The sequence below is a fragment of the Talpa occidentalis genome, unplaced genomic scaffold, assembly GCF_014898055.3.
Source record: "Talpa occidentalis isolate TD23 unplaced genomic scaffold, MPIMG_talOcc4v2.1 talOcc4.4, whole genome shotgun sequence".
Classification (NCBI taxonomy): Eukaryota; Metazoa; Chordata; class Mammalia; order Eulipotyphla; family Talpidae; genus Talpa; species Talpa occidentalis.
The window spans coordinates 121,474,033-121,493,467 of record NW_023604295.1 but is presented as its reverse complement, the minus strand read 5'-3'; the positions used below and the strand labels follow the sequence as shown (position 1 = coordinate 121,493,467).

Sequence of the window (19,435 nt, the reverse complement as noted above, 5' to 3'; positions counted from 1 at the left end):
GTCCTAAGACATAACTTCCCACGACGCAGATTTGTTTCCTGATTACCTGCGACGATAACGATTACTAAGGCTACAATACCCCTCAGCCCCCATCTTAATTGCTTTTTAGTAATAAGGAAGTGAAATAAACAAGCACGAAAATCAACACCAAACAAAAAATTGGCGGCGTGACGATCCACTCCCTCGGCACTCCCGTGCCTGGCAGCCTCTATCGACGCATTCGAAGCTCGGCTGGAGCTGCCTGGCGCTGGGAACCAGGAAGGCGGCGAGCTTGAACTGAAGCGAGTTCGGAGGACGCCGGCAGCGCCTAGGTTTGTGGACACTCTTTCAGATCTGCGGTGTTTGCAAGTCACGGGAAGGTGTGGGCCCGAAAGCCGGACCCAGCTACGGCCTCCGGCCATAGTCGGGAGACGGTGCCAGCGGCTGCGGGCCTCCGAGGCCTGCTGGGCTGAGGCTGCGCGAGGCCGTGGTGGCGGCGGCGGGGATGGGGGTGGGGCGGGGCGACGCCGAGCGCATGCGCACGCACCTGGCGGTCCTGATCCCAGAGGCGGTGGATAGGTCCTGGGCCAGAGCTGTGGGCGATAGTGGGGTGGTGGGAGAGGGAGAGGATCTTGGCCTCACGCTAGGCCCTGTGCCCGGTGGAGGCGAGGGAGAGTTAGCCAGCGCTCCCCTCCTTCCTTCAGTATCCCGCCTTTAATCCCACCTCCAACCCTGGTTCTAGATCGCTGATGTGGGATTTCTTGGTTCATTTTATAATCCGCAGCCTGTGCTGGGGGTCTGGCTCTCTTTTGGGTGGAATCCAAAGGGAGACTGCCACTTGGGGAATCCTAACCCACCACCGGTGCTGTCTCTGCTTCAGATCCACCCCCCCTTCCAGTTCCATTTGACCCTTACCTACCTAGGGGCGAGGTGGTGCCAGGTGAAATAGACTTTCCTCTTTAAATACTCGCCTTAAACAGTTTCTTAGACATCAGGGCTATGACCATGTGGTAGTGGACCAAGAGCATTAGGCTGCTGTTAAACTCTGTTTACTTTGATGGGATACTCTTCGTCACTTTTAAACATGTTGCTGGCCCCGGATTTTAGATCAACTTTACCTGAACTCTCTCTCGAGGTTACATATTTTTAAATGCTCACTAAAAGCCTGAAAAATAATTTTTTTTTAAATGTTCAGATTTAGCATTAACCTATTTGTGTTTCAGCTAACTAGATGCTAAGAATTTAAGTATATTGTCACAACAGAATATCCAAGTTATCTTTGAATTTAGATATTAAAACTTTAAGAGTTAAGCAGAGTTCTCGAGTTTAAGGATTGGAGTAAATATGATTAAGTGTAACCTTGAGAACTCCTCTAGCCTTAGAGTTTATAAATATTCACTTTGCTTGCAGGCAAAGGCGATTACCTCCTAAGTGGTGACATGTTATTGTATGTTCTTCAGTAAGAGGACTAAAAATGTTTGAAATTGAAAAAGATAAAGGCAGCTGGCACCTATTAATTGGCATTACCAATTCAGCAGCCTTCAACAATTTTGCTATCAATTGGAAAGGTTCTGTAACGATTATCATAGAAGATGTATATTTTCTCTTTTCATTTTCAAACCATTGGGGAGAAGTTGCTATGATTGACAATGTTTTCTCAAAAAGATACTAATCTACAAATTTTCAGTTGTGGTAGTGTTCAATATCGGGGCTGCCCTATAACAGCAGGAGGTGTGTTTTGACAATTCGTTATCTCTTGAGTTTTGCTTTGTTATGCTTGCTATGCAAGACTTTTTTTTTTTTTTTAAAGATTTATTTATTTATACAAGCACTGGGTACAGTCAGAAACGCGGGAGGGTGAGAGAATTCACCAGAGCCAGAACGGGGAACAGAACAGGCAGACGGACGAAATACACTGCTGAGGGGTCTGTCGCGCCATGTGGGGTCCTCACTCGTGGCCTGGGATCGAACTGGCGCTGCAGCTGCAGAGGCTGCGGGCAGCTTCACCACCCGGCGCTCAACCACTGTGCCACCAGTGAAGACCCCTATGCAACACTTTTACCTTACTTCTTACACTGCCTTTGCATCGTTCTGTGCTTTATATTTGTTTGTAGATTTCTTCCTATGCTCAATGTTGTTAATGCCATTTTTATTTTTCTCTAACTTTTTGAGGTGGATTTCCCATTGGAAACGACTGGTAATCTTTTTCTTTTCCTTTTTGACCATGTGTACAAGGTAAAAACGATTATACTTGGATAGACTAATGAGTGAAATTGCCTATTTCCTGAAAAGATAACTGCTTCTTGTACCTTTATAACTGGACTAATGAATTACTTGTGTATGCCTTTCTTTGAGCCCTCTTTTGAATGACTACTTCTTGTCTCCACATCTTTAATCAGTCACCAAACTTTACACTAAGATGTTTTTGTAAATCAGTGGCCAACTGTCGTCATTGTTTGTCATCACTTCAGTTCTGTAGCAAGAGTAGTTGAGTGAGGTTTACAACCAATAGAAAACCAGTAACTGTGAGGGTTTTGTACCTATATTGCCTTTTCTGCTTACAGATAGAGGGAAAGATTGTTAGCTTGTGGCACTTCCAAAAATATGTGCTCATATCTTGTATCAGAAAGAGCTGTTATTGTGTCTTTCCATGCCCTGCACTTTACCCAGTAGAGTTAAATATAGAGGTCTTCCTTGTTAGGACTGTGTAATATAAATTGACCATCATTGAAAGGGAACTGCTAAGAAAAGGAAATCTTTCCCTGTTAAAGAGTCATAGACCTGGAAATGTAAAGTAAATAACAAGTTTGCTTCCTTAATAAGCATATCTAAACAAGGTCTGGCAGCCTGCTAGGCTGTTTGATCTCCCAGGCCATCCTCTAAGATCTGTATCCTCCCCCTTTTCCTGTGTCAAGAAGTTGTATGATAACTAACCAACTTTATCAATGTAAAGTGGTTGTGTATAAAAGAGACTCTTTGTCTCTAGACCGGGGCTCAGACCTTACTGGCCTACCCAGGTCTGAGACCTCATGCATGAGTATAAAGCTTCTCCTGGCCTCACCATTTCTGAAGTACCTCTTGTTCTTCCCCTGCCTGGGTAAAAGACTAAAATTAATTTCTGCAACATCATGACTGGAATGGGCAAGTATATTCGATTATATGCTACTGACATAATGGAAATCTGGAGGTAAGTGTATATGTAAGCTGGTGAGAAGGAATTTAGTACTTGTCATTGATAGAACAGTTTTAGATGTACCTCTGAATTGCTTAGTGTTCACTACCTTCTCTGAAGAAATATTTGAAGTAGACGCTAATAGAGAAATATCGTGGCCTTTTGCTTCCTCTTGTTGAGATCAGTCTTAAGTGTACGTTTTCTGAAATGTAAACATGTTACTTGAAAAAAAATTATGACTTTTTCAACCCTTTTCTACTCGATTCCTCTAAGGGGGGATTTTGTATCTTCCATAACTTTTCTGGGTTAAATGTAATCATTCTTTTGTATAAATTATGTTGCTTAAAATAAAAACAACAATTTATATCTACCTTCTATTCTCTCTTTTTTGGTGACCAACAAGATACATAATTAGATGTATGTGTCCTTTTCCTTTTTTTTCTTTATGCCTAATACTGGGCCCTAGTAAGCTGGACAAGCATGGAGAATGGAAATGACTTAGAGCAACAGTTCTTAAACTTTAGTTGTATACTCTTTAGCTTTACACTCCTTTTGTACTCTTAAAAATTTTTGAGTACCCCAAGAACTTTTATCTATATGGGTAGTATCTATAAATACTTCCTTATTGGCAATTAAAACAAACATTTGAAGTACTTATTAATCTATTTAAAAATAATAAACCCATTCCATGCTAGTATACATAACACATGTGATGTGAAAAATAGCTATATGTTCCAAAACAACACAAACTTAGTGATAAAAGTGACATTTTCCATTTTTCCAAATCTCTTATGGCTGGCTTGGTGGAAGACAGTTGAATTCTTGCATCTGCTTCTGCATTTAGTCTATTTTGATGGGTTGTCTTGAAATATCTGAAGAAAATATGGATGCACACAGATATGTTGTTGAAATGTAGTATTTTAATATCCTTTTCTGATAATCACTCCTTTGATACTACACCAAAACTTGACAAGTACTAGTTTCTTAAGGATTGGTTGTAATGTATGTCAAACCATATCCACAGTATTTCTATGCTTTATTACACAATCTTGCATCGTGAATGGACTTTTTTTTTTTAAGAGGCATGTATTTTTATTTATTTATTTATGATTTTTATTTATTTGTTTGTTTTGTTTGTACATGCACTGGGTACAGTCAGAAGCGCAGGAGGGTGAGAGTATTCACCAGAGCCAGAGCGGGGAACAGAACAGGCAGAAGGACCGAAGTACACTGCTGAGGGGAGCAGCGGGCGGCAGGAAAGGTCTGCGCGCCATGTGGGACCCTCCTCCGGTGGCCGGGGATCGAACCGGCGCTGCAGAGGCTGCGGGCAGCTTCGCAACCCAGCGTTCAACCTCTGCGCCACCGGGGAGGCCCGTGAATGTACTTTTTAACTCATGCATGATTCTGTGTCATTAGAGAACTGGGAAATACTGGTTTACTGAGTTATCTTCCAAATGTTGACACCCTTCTTTATATAATATTAAAAGAATCACATTTGTTAGTATCACTAATCTCATCAGCAAACTCTTAAGTACTGGGAACCTTGTAGGTCTCATAGAGGTGATGCTAATAATTTAAAATTCTGATTTTTGCCTGAGGGTTCACATTTTATCATTGACAACAAAATGTCAGTTTTCCTCAAAATTTTCAATTCCTTAAAATGAAAGACTCCATTTTTGAGAAAATGTCTGTTAGATAGATACCCAAGTCTGAATAATCATTCAGTTATTCAAAATAAAAAGTGTTTCATGATAAAAGCAATTAGCACAATTTACAATTAGTTGCACAAATACTTCTTTTCAAGATAACTATCATTTTTCTGTAAGTAGCACTTTTGTTTATTTCCCACTTCATCATTTAAAATGCTAAAAACAATGTATATTCAAGTGTTGACAGTAAATAAAATTAGTGACTTCTACTGCTATTTTTGCTTTTCTTTTACTGTGACTGTGTGGCAATCAAGAATGCAGTGACGGCTAGTACTGTTTGGTGTCATCGCCTAGATTCCTGTTAAGGTACCAGTAGTTGTGCCTACCATTGCTTTTACATCATCAGCGCAAAAGTCAACACAGTGAAAAAGGTAAATAATGTTTTGGTATTATAGTACAGATAGATTTGACCTCTTAGATCCTTTCAAAGGGTCTGAGGGACTCCCATGTATCTATAGACCCCTTTTTTTTTTTAAAGATTTATTTATTTATGCATATGAGAGCTGGGTACACACCAGAGATGCTGGGGGTGAGAGGATTCACCAGAAACAGAGTGGGGAACAGAACAGGCAGACTAACTGGAATACACTGCTGAGGGTAGCAGCGGGCGAGACAGGAGAGGTCTGCTGCGTCATATGGGTTTCTCCTTGGCCAGCCGGGGATCGAACTCATGCTGCAGAGGCTGCAGATTGCTTCATAGTGCGGTGCTTAACCCCTTGCACCAACAGGGGGGCCCTATAGACCCCATTTTGAGAACTCCTGTTACACTAGAATAAAAGCTCATTTGTCTCCTTCACTGATGTGTCCCTTTTACCTAGGCCTGCTATTATCCTGAGACTTTTTACTTAACTCTAAAGTTAGATCTGGGCCTCCCTGGTGGCGCAAGGGGTTAAGCACAGCACTATGAAGCAGTCCGCAGCCTCTGCAGCATGAGTTCGTTCCCCAGCTGGCCTGGGAGCAACCCACATGGTGCAGCAGACCTCTCCTGACTCGCCCACTGCTCCCCTCAGCAGTGTACTTTGGTCAATCTGCCTGTTCTGTTCCCCACTCTGTCTCTAATGAATCTTCTTACCCCCCACACCTCTGGCCTGTACCCCAGCTCTTGTGTGCATAAATAAATAAATCTTTAAAAAAAAAAAGTTAGATCCATTATTTCCTGAATCTGATTTGTCTTTGTTGTTTTCCTCTCTCTTTTTGGTGGAGCACATCTTCAAGTAGCTTCCTAAAAAAAGGTGATTGTGAGGTTTAATTTTGAAATCTTGAATGTCTTTATTCTGGTCTCAGATCAGTGATTGGGCTGGAGTGGATTCTGGGTTGAAAATCATTTTCAGGGGGGCCTTACTGGTGGTGTAGGGGTTTAGTCTCAATGCTGTCACTGCTACAGCCTGAGTTTAGTCACCAGCCAGGGAGCTAAACCACATATGGTGCAGCAGACCTCTCCTGTCTTGCCCACTGCTTCCCTTAGTGTATTTCACTAGATCTGCCTGTTCTGCACCCCACTCTATCTCTGGTGAATCCTCTCCCCCAGTGCCCCTGCACCTCTGGTATAACCCTGGTTCTTATATGCATAAATAAGTCTTTAAAAAAAAAAAAAGAAAGAAAATCATTTTCACTTAAAATTTGGAATCAACTCTTCATTGTCTTTTGTTGCTGTTGAGAAGCCTTATGCCTTATATTGTGATTTCTCCCATTTTTTTCTCTTTCAAAGTTACTAGGATCTTCTATATTTGTTGTGTCTGAATTTTTTATGAGATATGCCTGGTGCCTGTCTTTTTAAAAATCACTGTCTCATGGGCTTAGGTCAATTCGTATCTTTCAATTCCGGAAATTGTTTTGAATTATTCTTTGGCTTTTTTTTTAAGCTTTCGTCTCATTTTAGGGGATACATATGGCTTGGATGTTGGACTTATGTGTTGATCCTCTTTTACCACCTATTTTTTAATCTTTCTACTTTCTGGAGTTTTTTGTCTTACCTTCTAATGGTATTGTATTTTATAAAGTTATCATTTGTTTACGTTTCAAGCTTTCAGCCTGTTCTTAGACTCTTCCTCCTATGCTTTGCTGCATCATTAGCTATGATTTTTTTTCCTTAAACTTTTTTTCTACATATTCCTTGTTTACTATGAGTTGCTTTTTTTAAATTATGTTTTGGTTTTTGCCTCTTACAATGAAGGCTTTCGTTACTTGATTGATTATCTTATGTTGGATAGTCCCTAAAAGGTTAGCAGAAAAAAGTTTACAGGGAAAAGAAAATGTACTGTATTTAAAGTTTGTGCTTGGTTATATAGAGTGATTGGGTGTAGACCTGGCCTTTCTTTGGGGGGACGGCAGGGGTAATGCTTCAAATACTCAACCTGTTGTCAGATACTCTTCAGTTGCTGAGGAGAATCCTCTGCCAGAATTCTTGGATCCAAACATATAGAGCTACAGTATTTATTTATCATTAGATTGTATTTTAAACTAATTTTCTGTTTAGATCTCTCTGCCCCCTTTTACTGTGCCCCTAAACCTGGTGCTCCATTGTTTTCTTTTTCTTCTAAAATAAACCTCTTCTCCTACCTCTTCTCTTCTTCAAAGCTGAGTAGTCAGCTTGTCAGGATTGGCTCAGGAGGGGATCCGGGAAACTACTTCTTTTGCAGGCTTTCAACCAACTCTTGTTACTTAGTTCCATGCCTAATTGTGCCTGCTATGGTATCTGGTGTTGCAAATTCTTGATCCTTTTTGATTTTTGCTATGTGAATTAGCCTTTTTCTTGTTGGAATTCTCTGCAGTTGTTGGGTGACATAGCCTTGATTCAGCTTTCTTAGTTCTGAGTCCTCCATCTGTTTTTCATTTACTTAAAATTTGTTAACATATCTTGTCTACTGTTCCTGTTGTTTTCTTTTCTAGTCTCTTTATCCTTGTGAGTTTATACTATTTTATCCTTTTACTCTCATTTTAGTATTTTTAAAAATCAGATAATAAGAACATAATAAAAACTTAATTTAAATGGGTATCTGTGGGCAAAGAAAATTCTCTGTTGCTTAATTGCTTAAAATTGCTTAAAGGTGAAAAAAAGAAAGCAAGAAAAAAGCCAGGAAATAAGAAAACTTAGATGATTATTATATTCAATTGTGTAGAAATTCCTTAATGGAAATATATATACACACAGGTATGTAGATAGGTATATAATGGATTTGTATTATATACTTATATGTATATAATGGGTATGTACCATATATAAAGTGAACATTAGATACACTTATATTGAAATATATATGTATGTGCATGTATAATTTCGTAATCATACTATTTTAAAGATGGAAAGGGTTATAGTGATCTTTTAGCCAGGGCAGTTTCATTTCTCAATGAGAAAACTAAATTAGATATGTTAGTTATTTATTAACTGAAGTTATTTACTTCAAATTTCAAAACCAAACCTTCCCAGTATTTGTTGCTATAAAATGTTAGACACATGAACAACTTAAAGCTTAAAAACTATATTTAAAGCCTTTAATCCTAGATCTATATAAACAGCTTAATGTTAGAATTGAGTATTATTAGTGATTTTTAACTGGTATTGTTTTGGAGTCAAGGAGGGTCTGGCTTATCTGGCAATTTTGAAAATAAAGCTGTAATTTAACACATCGTTTTGTTTCTATTAATGATAATTAAGTTATTTTGCGTAAATATTAGAGGAAAGCAAGATTTTTGTTTTTCTGATCCCATTTATCTTAATCATTAGACAGGATCTTGCTTTTATATGATATTGGAAGTAATAACTATTTTAGTAAACAAAATAAGATTGCATATTATATTGAGGCCAAGGCAAGTAAACTTTTTGTCATCTAAGTTAAATCCTAAATATGAAAACCTTAAGTTCTATTTGTTTTTTCTTTTTTTGTATACTAAATATACAAGCATTACCATAACCAGATAGGAAATAGCTTAAAAAAAAAAAAAACTACTCAGTGTTGTTACTTAAATATTATCAGTTGTTTTCATTTTTTGTTTACTCATGCATATATTTTTTTTTTTTTTCAAATATTAAATTTTATTTTTATATTCCCCCATACAATTGCAAACGCCCCATTCTGACCCCAATCCTTCACCTCCCGCCCCCCACCCCCCAAAAAGTGTCTCTGGTTCATAGTTTTTTGTTGATTTTGATTTTCACTTTCTTATATTCATTTTCCTGGTCCCTTATTTAAGTTTTCTAGATTCCTGCTATGAGTGAGACCATCCGGTATTTTTCTTTTTCTTTTTGGCTTATTTCGCTGAGCATGATCCCTTCCAGTGCCATCCATGTTGCTGCAAATTGCATGTGTTTATCTTTTTTGAATGCTGAGTAATATTCCATGGTATATATGTACCACATCTTCTTGATCCAGTCATCTATTTTTGGGCATTTGGGCTGTTTCCAAAGCTTAGCTATTGTAAACAGTGCTGCTATAAACATAGGAGTGCAGGTGCTCTTTGGAATTGATGTTTCTGTGTCCTTTGGGTAAATACCTAGGAGTGGAATTGCTGGATCATATGGAAGCTCTATGTTTAGTAGGTCCAGAAATCTCCACACAGCTCTCCATAGTGGTTGGACCAGTTTGCACTCCCACCAACAGTGCACAAGAGTTCCTTTTTCTCCACATCCTCGCCAACATTTGTTGTTGCTAGTTTTTTTAATATGTGCCATTCTCACTGGTGTGAGATGGTATCTCATGGTAGTTTTGATTTGCATTTCCCTGATGACAAGTGATGTTGAACATTTTTTCATATGTCTGTTGGCCATTTGCATTTCCTCTTCAGAGAAGTTTCTTTTTAGCTCTTCTGCCCATTTTTTGACTGGATTATTTTCTTTGTTGTTGCTGAGTCTCATCAGCTCTTTGCAGATTTTTGTGATCAGTCCTTTATCATTAGTGTTGGGTGCAAAAATGTTCTCCCAGTTGGTGGGGTTTCTCTTTGTTTTTGTTATTGTCTCTTTTGCTGTGCAGAAGCTCTTTAATTTGATGTAGTCCCAGCTGTTTATCTTTCTCTTCACTATCACTGCTTTGGGTGATGTGTCTGTAAAGATGTCTTTGATGTGCAAATCCCGTAGTGTTTCGCCTATATTTCCTTCTATGTATTTTATGGTTTCAGGTCTTATGTCTAGTTCTTTAATCCATTTTGAGTTGATTTTTGTGTATGGTGTGAGGTAGTGGTCAAGCTTCATTCTTTTGCATGTAGCGACCCAGTTTTCCCAGCACCATCTATTGAACAAACTTTCTTTGCTCCAATGCATAGTCTTTGCTCCTTTGTCAAAGATTAGTTGACCATAAATCTGTGGGTTTATTTCTGGATTTTCTATTCGATTCCATTGGTCTGTATGTCTGTTCTTGTTCCAATACCATGCAGTTTTGATGATTATGGCTTTGTAGTATAGTTTGAAGTCTGGGAGTGTGATGCCTCCATTTCCTTCTTTTTTTTTCAGTAGAGCTTTTGCTATTCGGGGTTTTTGGTGATTCCATATGAATTTCATCAATAATTGTTCTATTTCTTTGAAGAATGCCATTGAGATTTTGATTGGAATAGCATTGAATCTGTATATTGCTTTTGGTAGGATGGCCATTTTAATAATGTTTATTCTTCCAATCCATGAGCAGGGGATGTCTTTCCATTTCTTTGTGTCTTCTTCTATTTCTTTTAACAGTGTTTTATAGTTTTCTTTGTATAGGTCCTTTACCTCTTTTGTTAGATTTATTCCCAAATATTTGATTTTTTTTGTTTCGATAATAAAAGGGGTGGTTTTTTTGATTTCTTCTTCTTCAGATTTATTGTTTGTGTATAGGAAGGCTACTGACTTTTGCGTGTTGATTTTGTATCCTGCCACTTTACTGAATTGATTGATGAGTTGAATTAGTTTTTCTGTGGAGATTTTGGGGTTCTCTATGTATATTATCATATCATCTGCAAATAGTGATAGTTTGACTTCTTCTTTTCCTATTTGGATTCCTTGGATGTCTTTCTCTTGTCTTATTGCTCTGGCTAGGACTTCCAGTATTATATTGAAAAGCAGTGGTGAGAGTGGACATCCTTGTCTTGTTCCAGATCTTAATGGAATTGCTTTCAGCTTTTCACCATTGAGAATGATACTGGCTGTTGGCTTGTCATAGATGGCCTTTATGATGTTGAGGTATGTTCCTTGTATCCCAAGAATTTCAAGGGCTTTTATCATGAATGGGTGTTGCACTTTGTCGAAAGCTTTCTCAGCATCTATTGATATTATCATATGGTTTTTATATTTCTTTTTGTTGATGTGTTGGATAACGTTGATTGATTTTCGGATGTTAAACCATCCTTGTGCCCCTGGAATGAATCCAACTTGGTCGTGGTGAATTATCTTATGGATACATTGTTGGATTCTGATAGCTAAAATTTTATTGAGGATTTTTGCATCAGTGTTCATTAGGGAGATTGGCCTATAGTTTTCCTTTTTTGTGTTGTCCTTATTCGGTTTTGGTATTAGTGTAATATTGGCTTCATAGAACGTGTTTGGTATTGTCCCTTCCTTCTCAATTTTTTGGAAGAGTTTGTGAAGGATAGGCACTAATTCGTCTCTGAATGTTTGGTAGAATTCATTTGTAAATCCATCAGGTCCTGGGCTTTTGTTTTTTGGAGGTTTTAATTACCATTTCAATTTCGCTGCTTGTAATTGGTCTGTTTAGGTGTTCTATTTCTTCTTTATCTAGCTTTGGGTGATTGTAGAGTTGTAGCAATTTGTCCATCTCCTCTAGATTGTTGAACTTGTTTCTATATAACTGTTCATAGTAGTTACTGATTATTCTTTTGATTTCTGCTGTGTCCGTTGTGATTTCTCCTCTTTCATTTATGATTCTGTGTATTTGTGCTTTCTCCCTTTCCTTTGTGAGCCTGGCTAGGGTTTGTCTATTTTATTATTTTTTTCAAAGAACCAGCTCTTGGTTTCATTGATCTTTGGATTGTTTTTTTAGTTTCAATTTCATTTATTTCTGCTTTGGTTTTATTATTTCTTTCTTCTACTGGTTCTGGGTTTTTTTTGTTGTTCTTTTTCTAGATCTTTGAGCTTCGAGATTAGGTTGTTTCTTTGAGTTCTTTCTTGTTTTTGATGTGAGCTTCTATTGCTATATATTTCCTCTTATTACTGCTTTTGCTGCATCCCATACATTTAGGATATTGGTGTCCTCCTTGTCATTCAATTCAAAGAATTTTTTAATTTCTTCTTTGATCTCCTCGTTAGTCCAGTGGTCTTCCAGTAGTGTGGCTTTTAATCTCCATGAGGTAGGATAGTTCCTTGCCTTCTTTTTATGATTTATTTCTAGTTTGATGCCTTCGTGGTCAGAAAAGATGGTTGGTATGATTTCAATCTTGGTGTATCTGTTGATGTTTGTCTTGTGCCCCAGTATGTGATCGATCCTGGAGAATGATCCGTGTGCGCTTGAGAAAAAATGTGTACTCCGTTTTTTTTGGGTTTAGTGTTCTATAGATGTCTGTTAAGCCCAAATGCTCTAGGTCCTTATTTAGAGCTTTAGTTTCTTTACTTATTTTTTGTCTTGTTGATCTATCCATTGTTGATAGTGGTGTGTTGAAGTCTCCCACTACATATGTGTTTTCTCTGATGTCTGTTTTCAGAGAGGACAACAGTTGTCTGATATATTTTGGTGCTCTTTCGTTTGGTGAGTATATGTTAATGAGTGTTATTTCTTCTTGAAGTATTGTCCCCTTAATCATAATGTAGTGACCATTGGGGTCTCTTTTTATTTTTTTGAGTTTGAAGTCTGTTTTATCTGATATAAGTATAGCTGTTCCTGCTTTCTTTTTTGGCCCATTTGCTTGTAGGATTGTTTTCCATCCTTGACTTTGAGCCTATTTTTATCTTTGTAGCTAAATGTGTTTCCTGGAGACAGCAAAAGGTTGGGTTTTGTTTCTTAATCCAGGCTGCAACTCTGTGTCTTTTTATTGAAGAGTTTAGTCCATTTACATTTAGAGTTAATATTGATATGTTAGCATCTGTATTTGCCATTATGTTTGTCTTTCCTTTGATTTTATTTATTTATTCTTTTAATAACTTTTTTTTTTTTTTGCTCTTCTTTCGTTGTTATTCGTCCCTTTGAGGTTCTGGCTTTAGGATTCCTTGTAGTATTTTTTGGAGTGGGGGTTTAGTCGCAATGAAATTCCGGAGTTTCTCTTTGTCTGGGAAGGTCCATATTCTTTCTTCATGGAGGAAAGAGAGCTTTGCGGGATAGAGTATTCTTGGTTGGCATCTGTTTTCTTGGAGTCTGTTGACTATGTCCCTCCACTCTCTCCTTGCCCGTAGTGTTTCTTCAGAGAAGTCTGATGTCAGCCTGATTGGTTTTCCTTTGAATGTTATCTGTTTCTTCCCTCTTGTCAGCTTCATTATTTTTTCCTTGTCCTGGATTCTTGGGAGCTTTACTATTATGTGTCTTGCTGTGTTTTTCCTTTCGTCGTGGAAGTTTGGTGTTCTTCTTGCTTCTTGTATATCAATTTTCAGATATTTTATTAAATTATGGTTGTTGTAGAAGTAATTTTAATAATCATATAAGTGAATATATCTGTCTAAGAAAAAATTTTCTGGTTATGTATCTAGAAGTGGGATTGCTTGGTCAAAAAAAATCAACATTTTTTATTACTCTATTAGATTGTTTTCTAAAAAGATTATATTGCTATGTTATACTATATAATACTATACAATTACTACTTTATATATGAAAGATTGTATTACTACTATATATATAGTAGCTGTGTGAAGATTTGACTGACTTTACAATAACCCCCTCAATTTTAGTACTTTAATTAACCTTTCTTCCCCCAAATTACAGAAGTGAAATTATGATAATGTATTGTTTTAAACTATCCTTTGTTGATGCCTAATGAGGTCATACCATTTAAAATTTTAGAATTTTCAGTTAGAAAAATTTAATTATACAAGATAGTAAGATGTCTTATCTTTAGGGAATATGAAAATGAAGGATTAATCTTTAAACCACTAAAAATAGAAGAAAATTGTCATAATGAACTGTCCTTAGGATTGATTTCTTTGAGAAACATTTGAAAAATTGTAGGACAAATTTAAATTGTTCATTAACTGTACAAACAGTTCATTGATATTCTAGAAGACCGCACTAGAGTTGTTTCTCATGTCTTGTCTATAAAGAAGCCAGGTACATTTAAAAATTTACTTTAAATAAGACTTCTGAAGTTTTTACAAAGTTTTATAAAAACTGTTAGACTAAATTTCATCCATTTGCCATTATGTCAGAAATGTTTTTTTGTTTTTTTAAATTTAAACTTGTAGAAATGGGACGCCGGTCATCTGATACTGAAGAAGAAAGCAGAAGCAAGAGAAAAAAGAAACATCGAAGACGGTCGTCTTCAAGTAGTTCTTCAGATAGTAGAACATACAACCGAAAGAAAAGTGGAAGGAAATCGAGGTCAAAGTCAAGATCGTGGTCCAGAGATCTTCAGCCTCGCTCACATTCTTATGAAAGAAGGTGATTTTAGAGTTCACATGTTTTGTGCTTTAAAACATTTTTCTCTGAGTAGTTACATATTTATGATGATTAAGTCTCATTCAAAGGGTTGTTTTTTGTTTAGCCTGGCCAACCCATGAATCTAGTGCCTTATTCTTTGCCTATTCTTTGTAGACAAATATAAACCGGTATGGTTCTTATATTACCTGTAATATTTGGAAGGATTGTATGCAACTTTATACAACTTAGCTGATCTAGTCACCAAATTATGAATCATATATCTTGACTGTTCAAGAGGAATAACATTTAACTTTGTTTCTATTTGATAGTAGTGAGACCTAATAAAAATGAGATGATTCTTTTAGAATTGAGATGATTTGTCATTTTTACCCATAACAGAAATTTTTTTGGCCATAATATTTGGACATATTTTATTTCAGACGCAGGCATCGATCAAGCAGTAGCTCTTCTTATGGATCTAGAAGAAAACGAAGTCGAAGTCGTTCAAGGGGTCGAGGGAAATCCTATAGAGTTCAGAGGTCTAGGTCAAAAAGCAGAACAAGAAGGTATGCCATGTTAGATATTTATTACTTTGTAATAGACTATTCCCAAATTTATTGATGTAAAGCAGCAATCATTTATTTTCTCACAATTCTACAATTTTGACTGAACTCAGATGGCAGTTTTGCTGGTTTCACTTTGGGTCATTCATGTGGCTGTAACTATTTGTTAGATTGATTGGAACTAGTCCAGTGTGGTCTCACTCATATATATGGCATTTGGTGCTGGCTCTTAGCAGTTGTCTAGGATGTCTTTCTTCCCCTCTGATTTATCCTCCAGCAGTCCAAGCAGGGCTTTTCCCACATGATGGAGGAAGTATTTCAAGAGGGTAAGAGCAGAAGCTGCAAAATCTCTTAAGGTTGAACCCGAGAAATAGCCAGAATGTTATGGAATGAGTGTTTGTGTCCCTCCAAAATATGTATGTTGAAGCCCTAATGCCCAAAGTAACTATGTTTGGAGATAGGGTGATAGGGTCTTTACGGAGATAATTAAGGTTAAGTGAGGTTATAAGGTGGGAACCTTAATCCATTAGAACTGGTGGCCTTAGAAGAACAGTGTGAGAAACCGCTCTCTCTTTTTTTAAGATTTATTTAATTTATTTATGCATACAAGAGCTGGAGTGTAGACCAGAGGTGCAGAAGGTGAATGGGGAGCAGAATAGGCGGATTGACTGAAATACACTGCTGAGGGGAGCAGCGGGTGAGACAGGAGAGGTCTGCTGCTCTTTTTGGGTTAGTTCCCTGGCCAGGGATTGAACCCAGGCTGCAGTGGCTGCCGATAGCTTCACAGTGCTGATACTTAATCCCTTGCGCCACCAGGGAGGCCCCTCTCTCTCTATTTGAACATGCTTGATCTTGAATTTTCTAGTGTCCAGTACTGTAAGAAAATAAAAACCTGTTTTATATAGAACAGTGTGAGAGAGCACTCTCTCTCTCTTTGAGCATGCTTGATCTTGAACTTTCTAGTGTCCAGAACTGTAAGAAAATAAGTACCTGTTTTATAAACTATTTTGTGATAGCAGCATGAGCTGACTAATACACAGTGACACTCCACCAGCATTTTCTTTCTGTGCTCCGGGTCCAGTGGAGGTTAGCTTAAGTGGAGAAAGTTGTGTGTGTTGGGTGATGGTAGACAATACTGATGAATAGGATGGGGACCATGGTATTGAGGGACCTGATATAGTGGGCATTTAGAAGTTATTGAAGGGTTTTGAGCAGAAGAGTGTTAGGATTAAAAGCAGCTCTTCAGAAATATCACTTCCTTTTTTATGTTTAGTGCTTTGTATTTATGATTAGACTGTAGTTGTAGGGACATATTAGGCTGATTTTGTTATCTAGGCATAAAATTTTGTAATTCTACTTAGGAGTATGAAGTTGGAGAATTAGGTTTAGTTTTTTTAGTCTTGTATTATTTGGACTTTGTCCCCTCTCCTTTATACATACTCCAGGTGTAAGCCACTCTGTATTACGTGTCTGTTCATCGTAGATGTCTTTGAATTGCTAGCTTTGTTTCTTTGAACATGCTCTTTCTTTCAGTTTATTGTGTCATCTCTACTCAGTGCAGTCTTCCTACCCTTAATGCTCAGTTCCATTTAACCTTTAGTTCTCTTCTTCCTTAATTGCTTTTTAGTTTTATCTTTTCGGATTTAATACATCCTTTCTCTGACCCACGTTCACATATAGTTCCTAATTTGCAAAAGTTGCACTGTGACTAGTATGTTTTGTTATTTTCATGTATTATAAACTCTTACAGAGGAATTCTCCTGATACCTAGCATAATGCCTTGCTTAGTAAACATGCCTTGATTGAGTGAATGATTAATTGAGAAAATGAAGTTAGGTAGAGAGCTGATTTTTGTAGTAAGGAAAAGTTTTATTGATTTGTAGAAGGAAAGCTTTATTTTAGATGTATTGATTTGTCTAAAAAGAGGCTGATTACCAGAAAACAACTTCATTTGAAATTTCCTATCAGTGGGAACAGAAATAATAATCTATGCTTTTGTGTGGTCTTCTTTTCACTGTGGAAGAGTGTTTTCCCTGCATTGTATCACTCTATCAGAGATTGATTAGGAAAACAGAAGCCACTCAATTCCATGTATCAGGGTTTTAACACAGGCAATTAAAGGCTTAGATAACCTCTGGAAGGGCTCTGGGGATTAAGGAAGCTGTCACTAATTATTTTAGCCTGCAGCATGGAAACTGGTTGTTTTCTCAGAAGTCACTGGAAATCTTTAAGAAACTCCCTTTCTTTGTAGCACTGTAGTGGGTGGTTCTCAAGAAACTATTCCCTGGGAAGCTGCTTCTCTGCCCAGGTAGATCTACCTACAACTGCCTCCAGAGAGGAATCTGGAAATGTCCTTAATTTCTTTTCATTTGCAATGCAAGGAAGACCTTAAAAGAAGGGGCAGTGATGTCTACTCAGCAACAGACAATCCAGCACATAATTCATTTTGTAATGTGAGTTTGTAGTTCTGTCAGGCTGTCATGTAGGGTAATTACCTCTATTTTGTGTATAAGGAAACAAGTTCAGAGGCTTATTGGAAACAACTTCACAACCTATTGCTTCAGTACTTCCACATTTAACCGAAATAACTGATAACCTGGAGATGCTGATTTTAAGAGATTATATCATTCTAGTCTGGTATATTAGGTTATTTTGGAAAATACTTTTTAGGAATTTACACTTCAAAATGTTTAAACTCATTGAGTTTCTAAGTTAATCTTGGTTTAACAAGAAAATTGAACAATCCATTCCTTGAATAGTTTAATCAAGTCTTTAAATAGAGGAGAAGGTGGTGTGATTTTGATGAGTTGTATGAGTTTTATATATATGTGTGTATATATATATATATATTTGGATTTTTTTTAAAGATTTATTTTTATTTATTTATACAAGCACTGGGTACAGTCAGAAGCGCAGAAGGGTGAGAGAATTCACCAGAGCCAGAGCAGGGAGCAGAGCAGGCAGAAGGACCGAAGTACACTGCTGAGGGGAACAGTGGGCGGCAGGAGAGGTCTGCGCATCATGTGGGACCCTCCTCCGGTGGCTGGGGAGCAGCTGGGGATTGGCTGCAGAGGCTGCAGGCAGCTTCGCAACCCAGTGCTCAACCTCTGCGCCACCGGGGAGGCCCTATATTTGGATATTAATCCCTTGTTAGATATGTGATTTGCAAATATTTTTTCCCATTCCACAGATTGGCTTTTCATTTTGTTGATGGTTTCCTTTGTTGTACAGAAGCTTTTTATTTATTTTCATTTATATTTTTTTGTTTGTAAATATTTATGTAGGTACAGTAACCCTAAATTTTAGAGACACCTGGATGTCATTAGTTTGGATAGCATTAGTTTATTATAAAAAATACATGGGATTTTTTACCTGATGAAAGATTTCAAAACTTCAGTGGAATGGGCAGCTTCATATGGTGCCACTTCAGTCATGATTTCAGTCCTCATACTATTCAAGAATATCACCATCTCTAAATAAGAAATAATCCTTGTTGTCTAGAACTACTTTGGCACTTCCAATATCTGGGAGAAGAACTTTATCTCCAGCTTTTACAATGACTAGTTCAATATCTTCTTCTTCCCCAGCCCCCCCTCCCTTCTTAGACCCTGATCTTTTAGCCATTGCTGTTGCTTGTAATAATTTTCCTTGACATAGTTCTGGAAGCATAATGCTTCCTTTAGTTGCAGTTTCAGCTACTCTATTCAACTAATATGCTATCAAAGACAGGAAGAAACTTTCTCAATGCCTGTTCTGCTGTGACTCTGGCAGCTTCAGTTTGTACTATGTTCTTGCTCTGCCACCGAAAGGAGAGACCCCCAAGTCTAGCCCTCAGAACATGTGAATCTTCAGGTTTTTAATTTGATATAGTCTCACTTGTTGATTTTTGCATTTGTTGCCTTTACTTTTGGTATTCATCCAAAAAGTCATTGCCAAGACTGATGTCAAGATTTTCTTATATTTCCTTCCAGGAGTTTTATGGTTTTAGGTCTTATATTCAAGTCTTAATTCTATTTTGAGTTGACTTTTTGTGTATGGTATACAATAGGGGTCTAGTTTCAATTATTTGCTTATGACTGTCCAATTTTCTCATCACCACTTATTGAAGAGTCCCTCCTTTTTCCATTGTATGTCCTTGACTCCTTTGTTGTAAATTGCTTGACCATCTGTCATATCTGGGTTTATTTCTAGGCTCTCTATTTTGTTCCATTGACCTGAGTGTGTTTTCTTGCCAGTACCATACTGTTTTGATGAATGTAGCTTTGTTATATAGTTTGAAACCAGGAAGTGTGAGACCTCCAGCTTTGTTCTTTTTCAAGATTGCTTTGGCTACTTGAGGTCTTTTGAGGTTCCATATAAATTTTAGGAATTTTAAAATTTCTGCAAAAAAATGTCATGGGAATTTTGATAGAGATTGCTTTGAATTTGTTGAAAGCTTTGAATAATTGATATTAGGTGTTATCTTCTTGGTGAATTGATCCTTTCATAAGTATAAATTATCCTTCTTTGCTTCTTGTGACATTTAATTGCTTT

General features: G+C 37.4%; 1 protein-coding gene across 2 annotated transcripts in view; it reads left to right on the top strand.

Annotated features, from left to right (window-relative positions):
• Positions 1 to 221: 221 nt before the first annotated feature.
• Positions 222 to 19,435, top strand: part of RSRC1 (arginine and serine rich coiled-coil 1) — a 320,815-nt gene continuing 301,601 nt past the window's right edge. The window contains exons 1-4 of one of the 2 annotated variants that reach the window (XM_037526222.2): positions 222 to 311; positions 5,115 to 5,231; positions 14,165 to 14,360; positions 14,780 to 14,905. In XM_037526222.2, the coding sequence (XP_037382119.1) occupies positions 14,167 to 14,360; positions 14,780 to 14,905 (320 nt within the window). In that variant the 5' untranslated portion in view covers positions 222 to 311; positions 5,115 to 5,231; positions 14,165 to 14,166. The remainder of the gene's footprint in view (positions 312 to 5,114; positions 5,232 to 14,164; positions 14,361 to 14,779; positions 14,906 to 19,435) is intronic. The other variant, XM_054700979.1, reaches the window with a different exon arrangement.